General features: G+C 43.1%; 1 protein-coding gene and 1 long non-coding RNA gene across 2 annotated transcripts in view; one reads left to right on the forward strand and one right to left on the reverse strand.

Moving 5' to 3' along the window:
* LOC310840014 overlaps positions 1–17,100 on the reverse strand; it is a 155,677-nt gene that overhangs the window by 3,697 nt on the left and 134,880 nt on the right. The window lies entirely within an intron of this gene.
* The window catches only part of BAZ2A (bromodomain adjacent to zinc finger domain 2A), a 42,221-nt gene that overhangs the window by 2,331 nt on the left and 22,790 nt on the right, over positions 1–17,100 (forward strand). Inside the window, exons 2-8 of the mRNA XM_083728105.1 lie at positions 5,429–5,566; positions 8,256–8,801; positions 10,413–10,577; positions 13,377–13,598; positions 14,552–14,749; positions 14,853–14,913; positions 15,843–16,086. Of these exons, the coding sequence (XP_083584231.1) occupies positions 5,431–5,566; positions 8,256–8,801; positions 10,413–10,577; positions 13,377–13,598; positions 14,552–14,749; positions 14,853–14,913; positions 15,843–16,086 (1,572 nt within the window). The 5' untranslated portion in view covers positions 5,429–5,430. The remainder of the gene's footprint in view (positions 1–5,428; positions 5,567–8,255; positions 8,802–10,412; positions 10,578–13,376; positions 13,599–14,551; positions 14,750–14,852; positions 14,914–15,842; positions 16,087–17,100) is intronic.

Raw genomic sequence — 17,100 nt, forward strand, 5'->3', positions numbered from 1 at the left:
ATACGTGTCACATTTACATATAGTTCTCAAGTATATACTTACAGATAGGTAGCCGTGTTGGTCTGCCATAGTCAAAACAAAAAAATTCCTTCCAGTAGCACCTTAAAGACCAACTAAGTTAGTTCTTGGTATGAGCTTTCGTGTGCATGCACGTATCTGAAGAAGTGTGCATGCACACGAAAGCTCATACCAAGAACTAACTTAGTTGGTCTTTAAGGTGCTACTGGAAGGAATTTTTTTGTTTTAAGTATATACTTATTTTATGATTTGCCTAGAGTACACCATTTATCCTGAGGTATTTGTTAGTGGGTCATTCTTGGTTGCATTCGCAGAGCATTCTCCCTTTCCTTTTTGTTGGATTTCAAGTGAAGCAACATAACCATGGAAAACCAAACAGTGTAAGGTTACTAACAGATATATTGTCATTGAGAGGTAAATTATGGCAGCCTTCCTAAAAGAAGTCTATCCACAATCCCTTTTCATCTTTTATTTCCTGCAAATTAAATCACGTGGCCCATATTTTAAAGCACAGATGGTGGGGCATGGCTTGTGACCTTCCTAAAGTTGTTGATCTACAACTCCCTTCATCCTTAAATGTTGTCCATGCTGCCCGGGGTTGATGGGAGCCAGAGTTGAGCAACATCAAGAGAGCCACAGGCTCCCCATCCCTTTTAAGACATTTTTGTGTTTACAGGGGCTTGGTTGCATTGCACAGATATAGAACTTGGCAGTCCTCAGCAACTGAAAAACAGTTACTGGTTAAAAGGTTCTAGATTCTTCTTGGCCTCAGCCAATGGTAATCTTTCACAAATGTCATAACATACCCAGGACCTCCCTCTTTCATAAAAAGAAAGCTTTAATAAGATGGTGCATCTAATTTAACTCCTGTTCCCAATTTGTAGTCTTACAAATACGTTACTGTAAAAAGAAAAATTCTACATGAAAAGTACTTAATGTGTTTTAAAAAATAAATAAATCAAGGTTTTTGTTGTTAATTTCTGCTAGGGCAAGAAGAGCATTTTATGGTGAAGTATGGAGGTAGGACTCTCAAAGTAGGACTGACCACATTGTCTGAAGCACATTTTGACAGCTTAGGGCAGGAGGTCTTAAACTTGTAGGCAGAGTGTTTCATTTCTGTGGCTGGAGAGCATGAGTATGCATCAAACTCCACACCCATTCACTAAGAATAGTTAAAAACAGAAGAGGCCCTGACTCGACAAGGCTGTAACCTATCTGTACATACTATTAACTACTTGCCCTGCCCACGGGGAGAAATGAACGACTATGGTTTCATCCTTTGCCACTTTCTCAGGCTATAGGATTCCCTGCTCCCATCCTTTTCATACATTTGAAACATCTGCTTCTGCTGGGATCACATGAGAGACATAGGCCTGAGATATTTACAAACAGGACCTCTGTCTATATCAGCTGTTCCGTGTTATTCTGGCATGTGCAGCTCCTGTCAAACCACACCCCTTCCCTTTAAACTGTTTCAGTCGTTCTTGTTGGCTGCAATTAATTCATCCATTTTGCTTGGCTTCTTTCCTAACAAACCATTCCGCCTTCCCCTTTAATTACAAGGCCTTCCCAGCACTTCACCTCAGCTCCAGCTCTGTTTGTCCCTGTGCTGGAGCAGCAGCTGCCTTTTCTGCTACTACCCTGGCCCTTAAAGGGATATTCACAGTAATTTTATGGTTCAACTCAGCTGCTGTGCACTGTCAGGGTAGGATCCATTGCTTTTTGAAAGGGGAGCAGCAAGTGGAATAGGTGGCCTTAGTGTGTTGCAGAGATGATTCCTGACAGTGCATATTGAGTTGAGGGAAAGGCATTTTCCCTGCTGCTATTAGTAGAAGCCTTTCCCCACCCCCATCACTGCAGCTACAGAAGCCTTGCAGTTTAGGTGGTGGAGCTTGGCATGACATTGCAGTAATAGAGGTGTGTGTGGGAGAGAGAAGCTTCGTGATGTGAGGGAGATTGAAGCTGTGAAGCAGAAGCTATGGATGAAATGCGTATTTCATTAACATTTAGTTTATTTTTACACCTGGTTTGGGTACATAAATTTGATTTTGACAATGATTACTTCCTGGGGAGAAAAGGGCAGGGTGATTGACTTTGACCTGGTCAATTATCTAAGTATGTCAGCTTGGCAGAAATGAAGATTCTGAAAAAGAAGCAGCTCTGCATTCTGGTTTTATCTCTCTAAATGACTTTTTGACTTTACATTTTGGTCACTAGCACTTTCCTTCCTGGCAGTGAAGCATTTCGAAGCTCTGTCCCTGTGCAAGGGCATTTGGAAAGGTGCTGTTCTTCATGTTTTCTGTCCAGGCATACAGATGGGGGGTACGGTGTATGTTTTAAGCAATATTGAGACGCTTCTAGAGTTAAGGCTGCAACTTTTTTGGCTTATGGAGCCCACCCCTCGGAAGGAATGGACATGCCTAGAGAGGAGGAGCCCACACCCTACTGCTTAGCTCTCTTTCAACCACTACTACAGTAGCAGGGGGAAATTTCTCTGTGGAATGTGCTAGGTGGTTTTTGTCCTTTTCTCTGTAGCTTTCTTCTTAAAAGCCTTTCCATTATTTTCCCTTTTGTCCCACACCTAAAAAGCTTTTATCTGTCATTCTTAATGTTCACTGCATGCTTATGGCACAGCAGCCTTCATTTAAGCAGTGTGAGGGGTTTGACAGTTCATTGACCATGACAGGTAGCCATTCCTGGTACAGTGGTACCTCGGTTTAAGAACAGTCCTGTTTACAGACAATTTGGTTTACGAACTCCACAAAACCGGAAGTAGTGTCCTGGCTTACGAACTTTACCTCGGTCTAAGAATGGAATCCGAACAGTGGAAGGGCACCGGCGACGGGATGCCTCATTAGGAAAAGCACGCCTCTGTTTAAGAATGGTTTCAGTTTAAGAACGGACTTCTGGAACGGATTAAGTTCATACACCAAGGTACCACTGTATTGGTTCTGTTTTTAGGAGGCACACAGGAAGGGCACCTGTTCTTAGTGCCAAAATTTATGAAGTAGGTATTAGGTTCAGTAAAACTTTTGAAACAAATAGCAAATACAGGAGGGGGAGGAAATATACCCATGACTTTCCTTTTAATGTGTTTGTTTTCAGACTGTAAACTGAGAGGATTGGTGTCATCTGCCATCATTATTTTTGAGGGGTATCCTAATATTAGGTCATTCCATAAGAGTCGCCCAAGTGCAAGTGTCATATCTTTCTACTGTTCATACTCTTATATATACAGGATGCCACAATATATAATAATAATAATAATAATAATAATAATAATAATAATAATAATAATAATAATAAATTGTATGTATATCCCGCCCTCCCCAGCTGAAGCTGGGCTCAGGGCAGCTAACAACACTAAAACAGTGCAACATTATAAAAACATTATAAAAATTAATTAAAATCAAAATTGATGGCAATTAAAGGTTTGTTGAAGTTTGTTCTGAGCTTTGAGTGGAAGAAGTATTATTTAATAGCGAAGCTTCATGGCAAAGCTTCAAGATGTAATATAAACTGTGGCTGCCGTAATTATTTTAGTAAGGAAGTTTCCTTGGTGACTTATTGTGATGTATGTGCTTACTTATGCAGAAGATGTATATTGTCAGACTGGTCTGAATCTGTAGCTTGAACTCCATCCTCATTCATTCATCCATGTGTTGCCTTCCTTGGCAGCTGTCCAGACCTGCCTTGAGCATTTTCTCTTTAGTCTTCTATTTCAAAGGGGTGGGGAGGGAAAGGTCCTGCTTGAAGCTGGTAGGAATGCCATGTTTGGGAGCCACAGATGTCCCACTGGACACACAGGGAGTGGACTAGGCTCCATGCCAAGAGATTATGCCCTCTGCTTTATTTTCATCCAGCTTCTTTGAACAGTGCATCTATTTAGTGCATTAATTTCAGTAACAGGAAATGGTGGCTTTTTCCCAGAGCTGCAGAGAGGCGAAAGTTCATCTGCATCCCTGTGGAATGAGAAAATGACTAGCTAGGCGGGGGCGGTGATGCTTTGGTAAAGCTTGCATCATCTGATGAGGAATTTTCACATACTACTTTGCAGTGCATGAGGCCTAGAAAGCCACGGAAGGAGCAGGCTCAGTAAAATGTTTTTAAAACAGGAATGGCCCTGCATTAATACATTGAATCCCTCTTTCTCAGTAGTAATGGAGCGTTTTAATCACTTTTCCAGAACTGTTTGGTCCTTTCCTCCAAGGAAAGCATTTTAGGGACCTATTTGTGTGGCAAGTGGACTTTATAACTACATATTAAGAACCATCCTGTGGACATATTGCTATTTGATAGTTAAGTGAGAGTAACCCTGAAGCTTGAAAAAGAGATGTATTTAAATAGATTCTGGTATTAGAATGGAGTGCCTGAGTGGATTTCAGAACCCTTGGCTGAACTTTCCCCATTCAAGATAAGGTGAAATTGGTGCTGCTGGTCACCTCATGACATACCGTATTTTTCTATGTATAAGACTAGGTTTCCCCCCTAAAAATAATGTCAAAAATTAGGGGGTGTCTTATACTCTGGGCCATCTCCCCCCATTTTCTTAAATCTGAGTCCCCCAAAATAGGTCTTATACACGGGGGTGTCTTATAGACGGAAAAATACGGTATATTTTTCTTAAAAGGATTTCAATGTGAGGACTTACATTGTGTGTTTGGGGACATTTCCCTTTCTCCTAAGAGGCAGAGATCAATCAGTCAATGGTGAACTTAGTTGCACAGTTTCTGATGGAAGCCTGGGTTTTATCAAAAGGGACACAATGGCTTTAAATATATGGACATTAAACTATCTGTCCTTTTGGTATAGCATCTGCCCTGCTTGCTAATTTTGAGAGCTAGTGTAGCATAGTAGCTGCAAGACTGAGCTGTTAGCCAGGTAATCACTAGTGCACCACCTGGCTGGCCATAGGTAAGCCATTCTCTCTCAGCCTGCCCCCCATTTGCAATATGGGAATAACAGTATTGTTTTACCTTAATATACAGTGGTACCTTGGTTTGCAAACAGTCTGGTTTGCATACGTTTTGGATTACAAACACATCAAGCCCGGAAGTGCATGTCCCAGTTTGCAAACTTTTTTTGGATTATAACCCGTTGGTTTTTTTTATTATGAACAAAAAATTTTTTTGAGGCCCCCATTGGCAAAAGCGGTCCTTGGGTTACAACCTGTTTTGGTTTACAAATGGACCTCTGGAATGGATTATGGTTGTAAACCAAAGTACCACTGTATCTTGTTCTAAGGATTATTGGGATAAGATGTGATAAAACACTAAATGTCTTGGTATCTTTTGTTCAGTCACTGGCTAACGTTATGTTGGAGGATTTTTTCACTGCTGTCTGTGAAAAACAGCATCTATGTAATGACTAACTTTACTGTTGCATCTTTTGCATTTTCCTTTCTCCTTAGAAATGGAGGCGAACAACCATTTTAATTTCACTGGCCTTCCCTCTTCACCTGCTGCCTCAGGACAGAAACCTGCGCCTTCCTCAGGGGACAATGTCTACACAAATGGATCTCCCATGAACTTCCCTCAGCAAGGGAAAAGTAAGTGTGGGGCAATGGACCTGGGTCTTTTGAACTTAGTGACAGGCATCAGCATTGATCATACATGGTCTTGAGGTTCCACTTCTTTTCTGAGTATCTCTTTGCAGAATGGTAAGGAGAACTGTGTGGATGATGGTTGTGCCTCAGGAGGAGTGTAAGGAACTTGAATACCACAGCAATAGGCAAAGTTGTGTGTATTCTCACAGGCCACTGTGAAAGCACAACTGGATATGATGTGAAAATCCGATATTTTCTTTATTACTGTTAAAGGTGGAGAAAGAATTAAGGCTAGTCATGGAATAAAAACTCAGATGAGTGCTGTTTGCCTGCTGGGAATGGAACTTAGGGGAGGAATTCAACTTTGCACTCTTCTGAACATTCTGTCAGTTCAAGCATTTCTTCTTGCCAGGTGGAATACTCTCCCCTCCCCCCACCGTGTTCTGTTCTGGGGATTCTGACCCTCTTGAGTATGGGCAGGCAAGCTAAGGCCTGGGGGCCAGATCTGGCCCAATCGCATTCTGGGAATCAGTGTGTTTTTACATGAGTAGAATATGTCCTTTTATTTAAAATGCATCTCTGGGTTATTTCTGGGGCATAGGAATTTGTTCATTCCCCCCCCCCAAATATAGTCCAGCCCCCCACAAGGTCTGAGGGACAGTGGACCAGCCCCCTACTGAAAAAGGTTGCTGACCCCTGCTCTTGAGCATGTGGGGGGAAGCCCTGTTGTGCTTGTGGAAGCCCTTGCGCTGGTTTCTGCTAGCATGCAGAGTTGCATGTATCTGGGCTCAAGAGTTGTTGCTGTTTCAAATATGTTATAATTCAGTTAAAGCAAGCTTGGAAGGGCTTGTGAAGATTTAGGATAATCCGTGTAAGGCATTTCCCAGTGTGCAGTTTTTATCTGACCTTGCATAATTTCTTCAGTAGTGGTGTTGCTTCCCAAAGGTTTATTAATTTTAATTAATTAATTTGGCAGAATATTAAAGTGAGGCTATTGCTTGTAAACTAACAAAGAGTGCACAGAGGAGCTTGGAATTGGAGAACATATTTTAAAAACAGCAACAACCTAAGGCAAATCTCAAAAGCTGCTGAAGTAAAAGTGTGTATTCCTGAAAGCATTCCCAATTTACAGATGTTGCAATATGACCTTGAAGGCACTTCAAGAAATAAAGAAGGTAACTGTAAATTGAAGAGTTTTCAGGAAGAAACACCTTTTTAGGTTCACTTCCTTGTTTGGAGGAGAGGGTTGGAAATGGTGTTGTCCTTTCCTCTCCCCCTTTATAGATGTTGAAGATCTTTCTAGCTACATTGGTAGGAGAGAGTCTGCTTGGGTTATGACACCACTTAGCTCAAAAGAGGAGCCTAACCTGGCTGCCTTTTCTCCTTAAGATGCCTACTTGAATACAAGTATGGGAGGATGAAACACTTTTCAGTTTCCTTCTAGAGCATGGAAATGCTGCTTTGTCTTTGATTGATAGTAGTTCTAATCTTGTACATCAATGACCAAGACATCACCCCCCCCCCATATCCCCTCTTTTCCACCTAGGCTCAAAAAACAAAACAGGGTTACCCTATTTTCTGTATCCAGAAATGTTCTTCCCCACTGGCTTGCAAGGAGCCAGTAGCCTTTCTAGAATTCTGTCTATCTGGTCACATAGGGTAAAGGTCTTCAAAACAGACCAAGACTCCACTTCTGTTGCTGCTTCTGTTGTTCAGTGGGCCTCTGCCGTTTTGGCTGTTAGGACCCTATCTAGTTTGCAGTCCCTAGCTGCTACCACCTATTTTGCCTTTCCCACTCAGATTCCAATAAAGTTTCTTCCAAAAACCTTTAGAATAAGTACAGATACAGCCACCCCAGAAATAGAAGCGCTATAAAGGTCAGCCCAGCCATTGCAGCCCTCATTGATTAAGGATGGAAACAGATCAAAATTAGCATCATCTTTTTCCAGAAGACAAGAAAGAAAATACATCCTGATTACAGCTCTTCCCATACTGAAGACATACTAGGTGGAAAAGACTACATACATTGGGAGGTGAGGGGAGAAAGGGGGGCATGTCAACCTTTGTTAAAGGCCAATGCATCTTTTATCATTTGTAGTTACCAAGAAAAACTTAGAAACATGACTTGAGAATGTGGCAAAAAAAATAGAAATCAGTAGGCAAGGGGAGGAAATAATTTGGGGGGAAAGTTTGGCAAAAAAGGGAATGGGTTCAAATACTGCATATGAGAGTAGTAGATGCACTGAGGGGTGTGTGTGTGTGTGTGCGCGCGTGCATGTGTCTTTTTGCCTTGCCCACACTCCAAGGAGCTCAGGGCAAAGTTCATGAAGTTATTTCATTCAGTCCCTTCAACCATCTTGAGGTATGCTAGAGTGTTGGCTTGGGCTGATCTTAAACCCAGACTGAGTGATGAATTAATCTCAGAGCCCCCCCCCCCCCCCGTAAAATCAGAATAGTGACTTACCTCATAGGCCTGTTAAGAGAACAGAGACTGTAAAATTCTTTTTCAAAGTACTCATTAATACACATTTCTTATCCAGTTTACTCAACTTCATTGTGTCGTGTTTTATCTCCCCACCCCTATTTTGTAAAAAGAGGCAGGCCCAAAGGTGGATAGAACTTTCTCCTTAGTCAGTGTTCCTTGCATTTGTTGTAAATTTTTAATAGCTTCTTTCCTTCCTTTTTTTTACAGGTTTGAATGGAGATATGAATGTTAATGGCTTATCTACTGTATCTCATGCTAGTACTTCAGGGACCCGCTCCTCAACCAACTCACACCTCCAACACCCCTATGACTATCTCTGGAACTATTCTCAGTACCCATCTGGCAATGGCAACAACCTCAAGGACAGCCCACTGTTCTCCCAGTATCCACTGAACGGTATTGCTGGAGGCAATCGGCAAGGCTCACCTGGGCACACCACCAATCTGAGGGGAGGTGGCAGTGGGCAAGAGTTCTGGGCAAACGGCACCCCAGGGACCATGGGACTTAACTTTGATTCAACAGAGCTCTATGACTCTTTCCCTGATGATCAGAATTTTGAAATCCTGCAAAATGGCCCATCCAGCTTCTACACATCATCTCAGCCTTCCCCTATGCTTGGCTCTGGCAGCCAGGACTTCTCACCACAGCAGGATGAACCAGGCCGTGAGGAGCCAGTGAAGGAAACCTCCTCGGCAGTCTCAGAAAATGGCACCAGATTGATTGGCAGCATGGAGCTGGAGAACACACAGCCAGGTATGACTGCCAATGGTACCCAAACTTTTTATTCAGGAAGCTTACCTTTGCAATATGATGCCCCTGCCTGTCTGCCCCAGAACACACTCATGTCTGGATTAATCATTAGGCTATGGTAAAAGCCAGGGCCTTTGCTAGACTGAGAGTCTTATTACAATGTAATTATCTAAGAGTATCTTAGGATGGAGATTTGCTGATCCTGCTCATTGTGCCAAGTGCCGTTAAAATTCTTCACAGTTCAGAATTTTATGGTTGCTCCCCTATTGCAAGTTCTAGCTAAGGGAGCAGTGATGGAGAGAATGAATCATTACGCCTGCTTCACTTGGATTTTTAAAAATATATTTACAATATTTATAACCTGTCCTTGCCCGAGGGTGGAAATATATACATCATTAAAATACTAGATAACTACTTGAAAATCAAATGCACCTAGAATATTTAAAACTAATAATTAGAATATTCAACATCCCTGTTTCATTAAAGCTAGCAAATAAATTTCAAATTGGTGACTTGCAATATTAATCCTCCCCAACCCTCCCAAAGTCTAGGCGGACAGGTCTGTCTTCAGCTGCTGGCAAAAAGCAAATAATGGTGCATGACGCAACTCGTAAGGGAGGGCATTCCAGACATGCGGTCCCACCAAAGAGAAGACACTGTTGCATCACTGCCCCTGAACTTGGCCTAGCAGGGAAATCACGCGTAGAGCCTCCCCTGCTGATCTTGGTCCATGGGCAGGCTAATATGAGGTGATGCTTCTCCTGGACTATTCCTATCCATGGAGTCTACTTCAGTGTGATTCCAGACAACCTTCTACTTAAAGTTTCTATCAGACTTGGCTTTAGGAGGCCTCTAGCGGTCTTGCTGCCTTCCTGCTCTGGCCAGATTTCAAAGGCCAGTTTGCCACCAGCTACTTGAAAATGCAGAGGTGGCAGAGAAGCAATCTTTCTTTGCCACTACCACCACCTAAGTTTATACCTGGGAGTTTCAGTCATATAGGTCCTGTGCTGATCATGAATTGCCCTTTAAGTCACCAGAAGGCACCTGCAGTTAAGGGGGACGAGAGCGACAAGTCCACACTGGTGTTGTTCATAGATTTTTGGGAGATCCTGTGGAAGCCAAATGAAGGTGTGAACTCAGGCAAATACAAGTCACATATCAGCTTTGAAGAGGAATGAGGTTGAGGTGTGTTTGAGCAGCAGAATAACTTACTTTGGTTCAGTGTCAAAAGACCCTGACTACAGATAAGCTGTATATGTGGACCTTAACTCAAAAAGCTTTGCAATCCCAGAAGTATCTCATGGACTTGGAGCTTGCTGTGTCATGTCAAATGCTATTCTTAGAGTGGGTGCTTTTGTCAAGCAACAAGGCATTATCTGATGCAGCTTTCAAGGTACACTGGAGTGATACGTTATTGATTTGCTTTGGCGACATCATCAGACACTTTGTTCCACAAAAGGCAAAAGTTCCTGACTTTACTTTGCCATCTATGCTGATTAGTTGTTTTGTGATGTTCTGTTCATTTCCATAACTTCTCTGGTTCCAATTGATGGCTGACTTTTTAATGATGTGGAAAGTATAATACTAGCTTTTAAAAACAAAAATCTCTTGCAGAGTTGAAAATATGTGGCTACAGTGGTCCTTCTCCTGTTGGTGAGCCTCTTAGCCAGGAAGCTTCTGTCTTGGAACCTGATGCTGGAGGTGGTTGTCTGGAAGATGCTTCTCGGATTCCTCCTCCACTGGAGGACCCCTTGGAACCATTCGAATCACTGGACAGAGGTAAAGGGGTGGGGTTTTGCTTCTGCATCATTTCCATGTAGTCATCAGTTATGGCAACAGCTATATGGAGTTTGCTGGATAAGGGGCTTCTCTGGATAGTTTGTCCTGAGGCCTGTATAAATGCAGTCAGTAGCAACTTCTCTGCTGATCACAAAGTGTTCTGTGCGCTGTCTGCAGCTAGCTCCCATGTGTGAGCATGTGCTGCTGCTGTTACAGATGTGCAGGCTCTGCAGTAACATTGTCCTTGTGCCTTTTGATACTTGCCCTCTAAGCCTAGGCAGCTATGGGCAAAAGTGCTAAGCAAACAGCCCTTTCTCCATCTTACTGATGATTGTGGCTAGCTGCTAAAGCAAAAACATTCAGATAGGATTAAATAGGAGACTCGTCAGTGTAGGGACCCTAGCATTAATGGTACTAAAGGCACATGCTCACTTTTGAATTTCCTCTTGAGCTATATTTCTACATAATGCCAAATGGACACTTTGAGAATCCCAAAATAGCGATTTGGGGTCATTTTGTGCTGTATAAAACAATAGACAGGTGGCAAATAGGCTACCCTGAAGAGAACAGCTGGCTCGTAAATTTGGCACAGGAAGAGTTATTGACTCCAATTTTGGCCCATTACTTAAACTTCATACCTGACCTTTGATTCCAATACAGTGGTACCTCTGGTTACGTACTTAATTCGTTCCGGAGGTCCGTTCTTAACCTGAAACTGTTCTTAACCTGAAGCACCACTTTAGCTAATGGGGCCTCCCGCTGCCGCCGCACCGCCGGAGCACAATTTCTGTTCTCATCCTGAAGCAAAGTTCTTAACCTGAGGTAATATTTCTGGGTTAGCAGAGTCTGTAACCTGAAGCTTATGTAACCTGAAGTGTATGTAACCCGAGGTACCACTGTGCTAGTGTTTGGAAGCAAGTTGCCTTAAGCGTAGATAAACATCTCCTTGCAGGATCCTTATTTTCCAGCAGTACTTTAAGCCAGAGATTCAAACTGAACGCATGTAGCTGTCTATATATAACTCCATTAGATTTTTAATGCTATCAATTTTATTAAACTTTATCCAGAATAACCCAAGAAAAATAAATATTGCAAGTTTCACAAAAGCAAGAAGAGCATGCACGCTGCTATATGTATAAATTGAGGTCCACAATGCATATTCCAATAACTTCAAAATAGCTTCTGTCTTCATTGGCCTAAATAGCTCTACCCTTACCATTATTTATCCATAGATAATAGGTGTTTATCAGTCGTAACAACTTCATTATTTATTGTTTTACCATGAAATTACAATTCTTGTTGCTCCTAATAGATTTTGGATCAGATATATTTACTGGAAATATATTGCTTACAATATCCCAATAATTAATCAATATATAGGTTAATTGACCATGCTCTAACACCACCCCCCAACATGCTTTAATACCCATATGCTTCAATTATCATGCATTGCCTCGTGTTTATAAGCCACTATCCTGACCACATCTTCTCCAGTACTTGCTATTAAACTTTTTATCCACTGTAAAGTCAATTAACACCCAAATTAAGTATTTTAACTCTCTTAAGATGAGGAAAGTGGCTGACACTTATATATATTCCTTCATCTTGAGCATCTTTCCCAATTTAAAACCTCAGTTGAGGATAATTGAATTCAAAATTATATAATATTCCTTTATCTACCTTCCTGAGTAATAGGTTTGCAACATTGGAAGAGGTATGAAAACATCATTGTTTTCCTAAACAAAAACATCAGATTTTATGAAAGTTGATGAGGAAGGTGTTTCTCATCAGTTTTTCTAATACCTTTTCATATATAGATGATCCAATTTATAATCTTGTTTTTCCACATTTCTGAGAATTCTCCCAGAAACTGGGGAAATCTAATTACTGTGTTGGTTTTCACTTTCATGAAACCGCAGGCAATTCCCTTCTCTGTGTGAGAAAAATCATGTGAACTGGGAAGTCCTTGGTTAAAATCCCCTTCTGCCATGAAGGTGTTGTTGGCCTTAGATGTGCCTGTATTCCCTCTGCTTCAGTTTTCTCTCTGTGATATGGACATAATACTGCTCCATCCGTAGTAGAGATTATAGAGCAGGATATAAAGAAAACTATAAAAGTGCTATTTTTAACAAGCAGACACTCATGGTTTTCTATCTTAACTTTACTTTTTTAAAAAGGTGCTTTTCTAAAAAGAATTGCATAGAGGTAAAAGCCAGTGTGACCAAGGGATTAGAAAGTTGAACTTGGACTGGATTTCAAATCTTTAGTAAATCATGGTTTAAAAGTAAAGGGACCCCTGACCATTAGGTCCAGTCGTGACCGACTCTGGGGTTGCGGCGCTCATCTCACTTTATTGGCCAGCATGACTAAGCTTCTGGCGAACCAGAGCAGCGCACAGAAACACCGTTTACCTTCCCGCCGGAGTGGTACCTATTTATCTACTTGCACTTTGACATGCTTTCGAACTGCTAGGTTGGCAGGAGCTGGGACTGAGCAACAGGAGTTCACCCCGTCGCAGGGATTCGAACCGCCGACCTTCTGATCAGCAAGTCCTAGGCTCTGTGGTTTAACCCACAGCGCCACCTGCATCCCCAAATCATGGTTGGCCTTGTCCAAGTTGCAGTCTGTTTTCTCTCTCTCTTTAGAAGGGTAGTATTAAAGACTAGTCTCATTTTGCAAATTAAAAGTGCTCTAGAGCATGTTAGTGAATCCTGTGGTCCTAGTTGAGATTATTGTGGGGGTGAGGCTGCTGACTTGGATGCTAAGCAACAGATGTGTCTCCCAATTCATGAATTGCAGACCCAGGGACAGGAGATCTTTATGAAATGGATACATCCGAGCTGGTGAGTGGCAAATCTCCTCTGGAGGACCCTCCCGACATCTCCGCCCTGGATTGTCCTGGCAGCCCCTCTCTCAACCCTTCCGACTCATTCAGTCTATTGGCGGATGACAGCCAGCCTGACACCTCACTTTTTGGAAATGCCAGTTTGGCGCCTGTTCTTGAAGAGTCTGTTTTGCAAGGTGAGAAAGGACTGCAGGTTCTAAGAGACATAGCTGCCCCTTTGTTTAGAGGAATATTGAACTATAAATTTTATGGTTTGACTCTTCTGGGTTGTAACGAAAGAAGTCTAGAGTCCTGGTGGGCTGTGTTCTAGTAATAAATTATCTTGTAATTATTGGCAACATTGTAGCATATGTTCACTTGAAGACGTATAAATGAAGGTTTATACAGTACAGCCATTATGTTTTTGTTTTTGGTATAGATGGGGATTAAATTTCTTCCATTGTCTGAGGATAATCATAATCTTAACTTCATAATGTCCTGGAGGGGGGTGCTGTGATAATGCCCAGTAGATTGTTATTAAACTGTACTGAGATATATTAGCCATCATTGAAGAGGCTGTATATCTACTTTTTGAGGTGCATGTAGACTTTGCATCTCATAGCAACCACAGTATAGAATGGAAAATGTGTGCTAACCCTTGAGTAACTTCAGTACAGAAGATAAGGAATTGGTTAAATTTGGAAAGCATAGATGACTTGTCTCTTTTATATACTGTGAGGCCTTCAGTTTTCTCCCCTCCCTTCATTGAAATCTGTTTGGAAGTGTCTTAAACAATGCACAGTGGGGAAAACTATGCTGGGAAAAGAACACATAGCCAAGGCAGGATTAAACCCTGACCTCCTGCCCATCAGCTGATGTCACCAGTGTCATCAGTTGATGGGTGGGTTAGTGTAGTTAAGGGGAAACAGCCTCACAAGTCAAATTGGACCCCCTCATGGGCCAAGATTGACCCACAGGCCAGGGGTTCCACACCCTGACTCAGCGCAAAGTGAGTAATTTATGTGAGTAGGTAGATGTATTACTAAGTACCGTTAACCCCTACTCTTCTTCATCTGTGTTCGCTTTTCTAGATTATAATTATTTTCCTCTCTGCATCCCCATTTACCTGTTTTTGCCTTCTTTGCTGCAGACAGCAGCCTGGAGTTAACAGCTGTGAGTGAAGTGGGACAAGAGGGCACAGAATTTCTGGATTCACAAGCACCACTTGAACCAGAAGCTCTAGATACCCCCTTGGAAGAGGTAACCAAAAGCAGTTGCCCAGAAGACTCCACATCCATGATAGAGGGGGACAGTAAAGAGGCCTCAACATTTAGTGTGTCAGCAAAAAGTAAGTAGACCCATTTCCTGAAGACCTCTCAGCTGCCTAGACTGCATTTTAAAACATTAGCCGGTGCTTGTTAGTGTTGGTAACAGTAGTTCTTTCTGCTCAGGTGATGTTCCAAGAAGGCGGATAGCCACAGCAGAAGAGGTGCGGTACCCCTTAAAGCATGGGTAGGTAGCATCATCTGCTTGGCGGGGTGGGTTGAAATAAACGACAGACGAATGACAAGTGTCATATGGGAGGCATGTCTCGGGGAGTCCCTTTTATTGAATATTACAGCATTGCCACATATGTGCTTGTTGCTGTTTGGTTAACACAAATACAATGCAAAGGTTGCATATAGGCATTAATCATCAATAGATTAAAGGTTGGGAAAGGGAACACAGAATTGGACAAGTATGAAAACCTCCCTATTAAACTATTACTAGTGATTGATATGAGGGGACGCAGGTGGCACTGTGGGTTAAAGCCTCAGCGCCTAGGACTTGCCGATCGAAAGGTCGGCGGTTCGAATCCCTGCGGCGGGGTGCGCTCCCGCTGCTCGGTCCCAGCGCCTGCCAACCTAGCAGTTCGAAAGCACCTCCGGGTGCAAGTAGATAAATAGGGACCGCTTACCAGCGGGAAGGTAAACGGCGTTTCCGTGTGCGGCTCTGGCTCGCCAGAGCAGCGATGTCACGCTGGCCACGTGACCCGGAAGTGTCTCCGGACAGCGCTGGCCCCTGGCCTCTTAAGTGAGATGGGCGCACAACCCCAGAGTCTGTCAAGACTGGCCCGTATGGGCAGGGGTACCTTTACCTTTACCTTTAGTGATTGATATAGCAAAACTTAAAAGAACATAACTATCGCATTCCGTAGATGTGGTCAACCATGCATTAAGAACAGGTCAGGGTATGATGTTTCATGAACTCAATGTGAACTAAACATTCTAGGATGGGTGAGGAAGGAATGCTTCAGCTTAGAGCAGTTTGCCAGAGTCATGTGCAGAAGCAAAACTTCCCATAAGTGGGTTTCTGTCTTGTAAAAGGTGCTGATCAAGGCATGATGTCTTGAATTGGACAGTGCATGTATCTAGTCTTTAACATGCCATCTTTATGTTTAGGTGGCGAAGGGAGGTGTATATCAAGAAAGGAAGCAGCCGTTGGCAAGGAGAAACCTGGTACTATGGGCCCTGTGGCAAGAGGATGAAGCAGTTTCCGGAGGTGATAAAGGTAAAACGTAGTTCTCAGAGAGGAATTGGTGGTGACTTGAGCTCTTTTGGGAACCACTTTTACCTAGACACAGTTCCTGTTTCTTCACTCAAGGGCAAAGAGACCTTCTACAGGAGTGGATTCTTTGAAATCCTATAATTGTTTTTATAGTTAATCTCTCTGGTACGTTTCATGGGAAGTGAGTCATAAATAAAGCAAAATAATCATTTGATGTAACAACCAGGACTCTGGTTTTTACCGTGCCACAGTGGTAGAGGAAGACAGGATGCTGAGTTGCTATGGGATTCTTCCTTGCCTCAGATCTGTTGGAGGCAGTCAGCCCTGCGGAGGAGCAGTTTGACATTGAGATGATATTTGTAGTGACGGTTGATAAACTTTTGTCGTTTATACCGTATGGAGCAGAGGTTTCCAACCTTTTTGAGTCCATGGCTCCCTTGACCAACTATATTCTTTTTGTGGCACTCCCGTGAGGCTAAGAAGCCCAGTTATGTCACTCCTTGCCTGCAGAGCTGGCAGCCTTTTTTGTACACATTCCCTTGTGGAGTGTTCCCTCAATCTCCTCTCCTCACCCCTCTCCTTGAGAGTCCTCCAGGCAGCCCCTGCCCCTGGTCTCTGAGCTGCCCCACCCCAAAGAGAGGTGCCTCCTCACATTGCCTCACAGGGGCCTGGGACTTGTCTGTCCATTCCCAACAGCAAGGGCTGGCTGGGTGGCTGGGCTCCCCTGCCAACTTGCTTGCTTACTCCGAGGCCGCCTCAGCTCCAGGCAACCAGCACCCGCTGGCCAGACCCAGAGGCACCATTCGCCTTCTGAACTTGTAGCCAGGGCTGATGCAGCAAACAGCCACACAAGCCTTTGGGAGGCAGAGGTGTGAGAAAGCATCAGAGGAGGGAGGGAAGGAAAGAAAGAGGGACAGAGGCCAGTGTTGCCCGCGGCATCCCTGACCATCATTCAAGGCACACCAGGGTGCCACAACATACTAGTTGAAAACCACTGGTATAGAGAACTATTTGGAAAGCAAAGTAGTATGGGGATCAGCACTACTTGACTATCTCTCTATGTTATTGTTCAGTGGTCCTGCATCTCAGATAGCCTATGACTCTTCAATCTCTTCCCCTGCCCCCTGCTTCAAGCCTTGTTACTTCCTCTCA

Source organism: Podarcis gaigeae (assembly GCF_964106915.1).
Source record: "Podarcis gaigeae genome assembly, chromosome: 2".
Lineage (NCBI taxonomy): Eukaryota > Metazoa > Chordata > Lepidosauria > Squamata > Lacertidae > Podarcis > Podarcis gaigeae.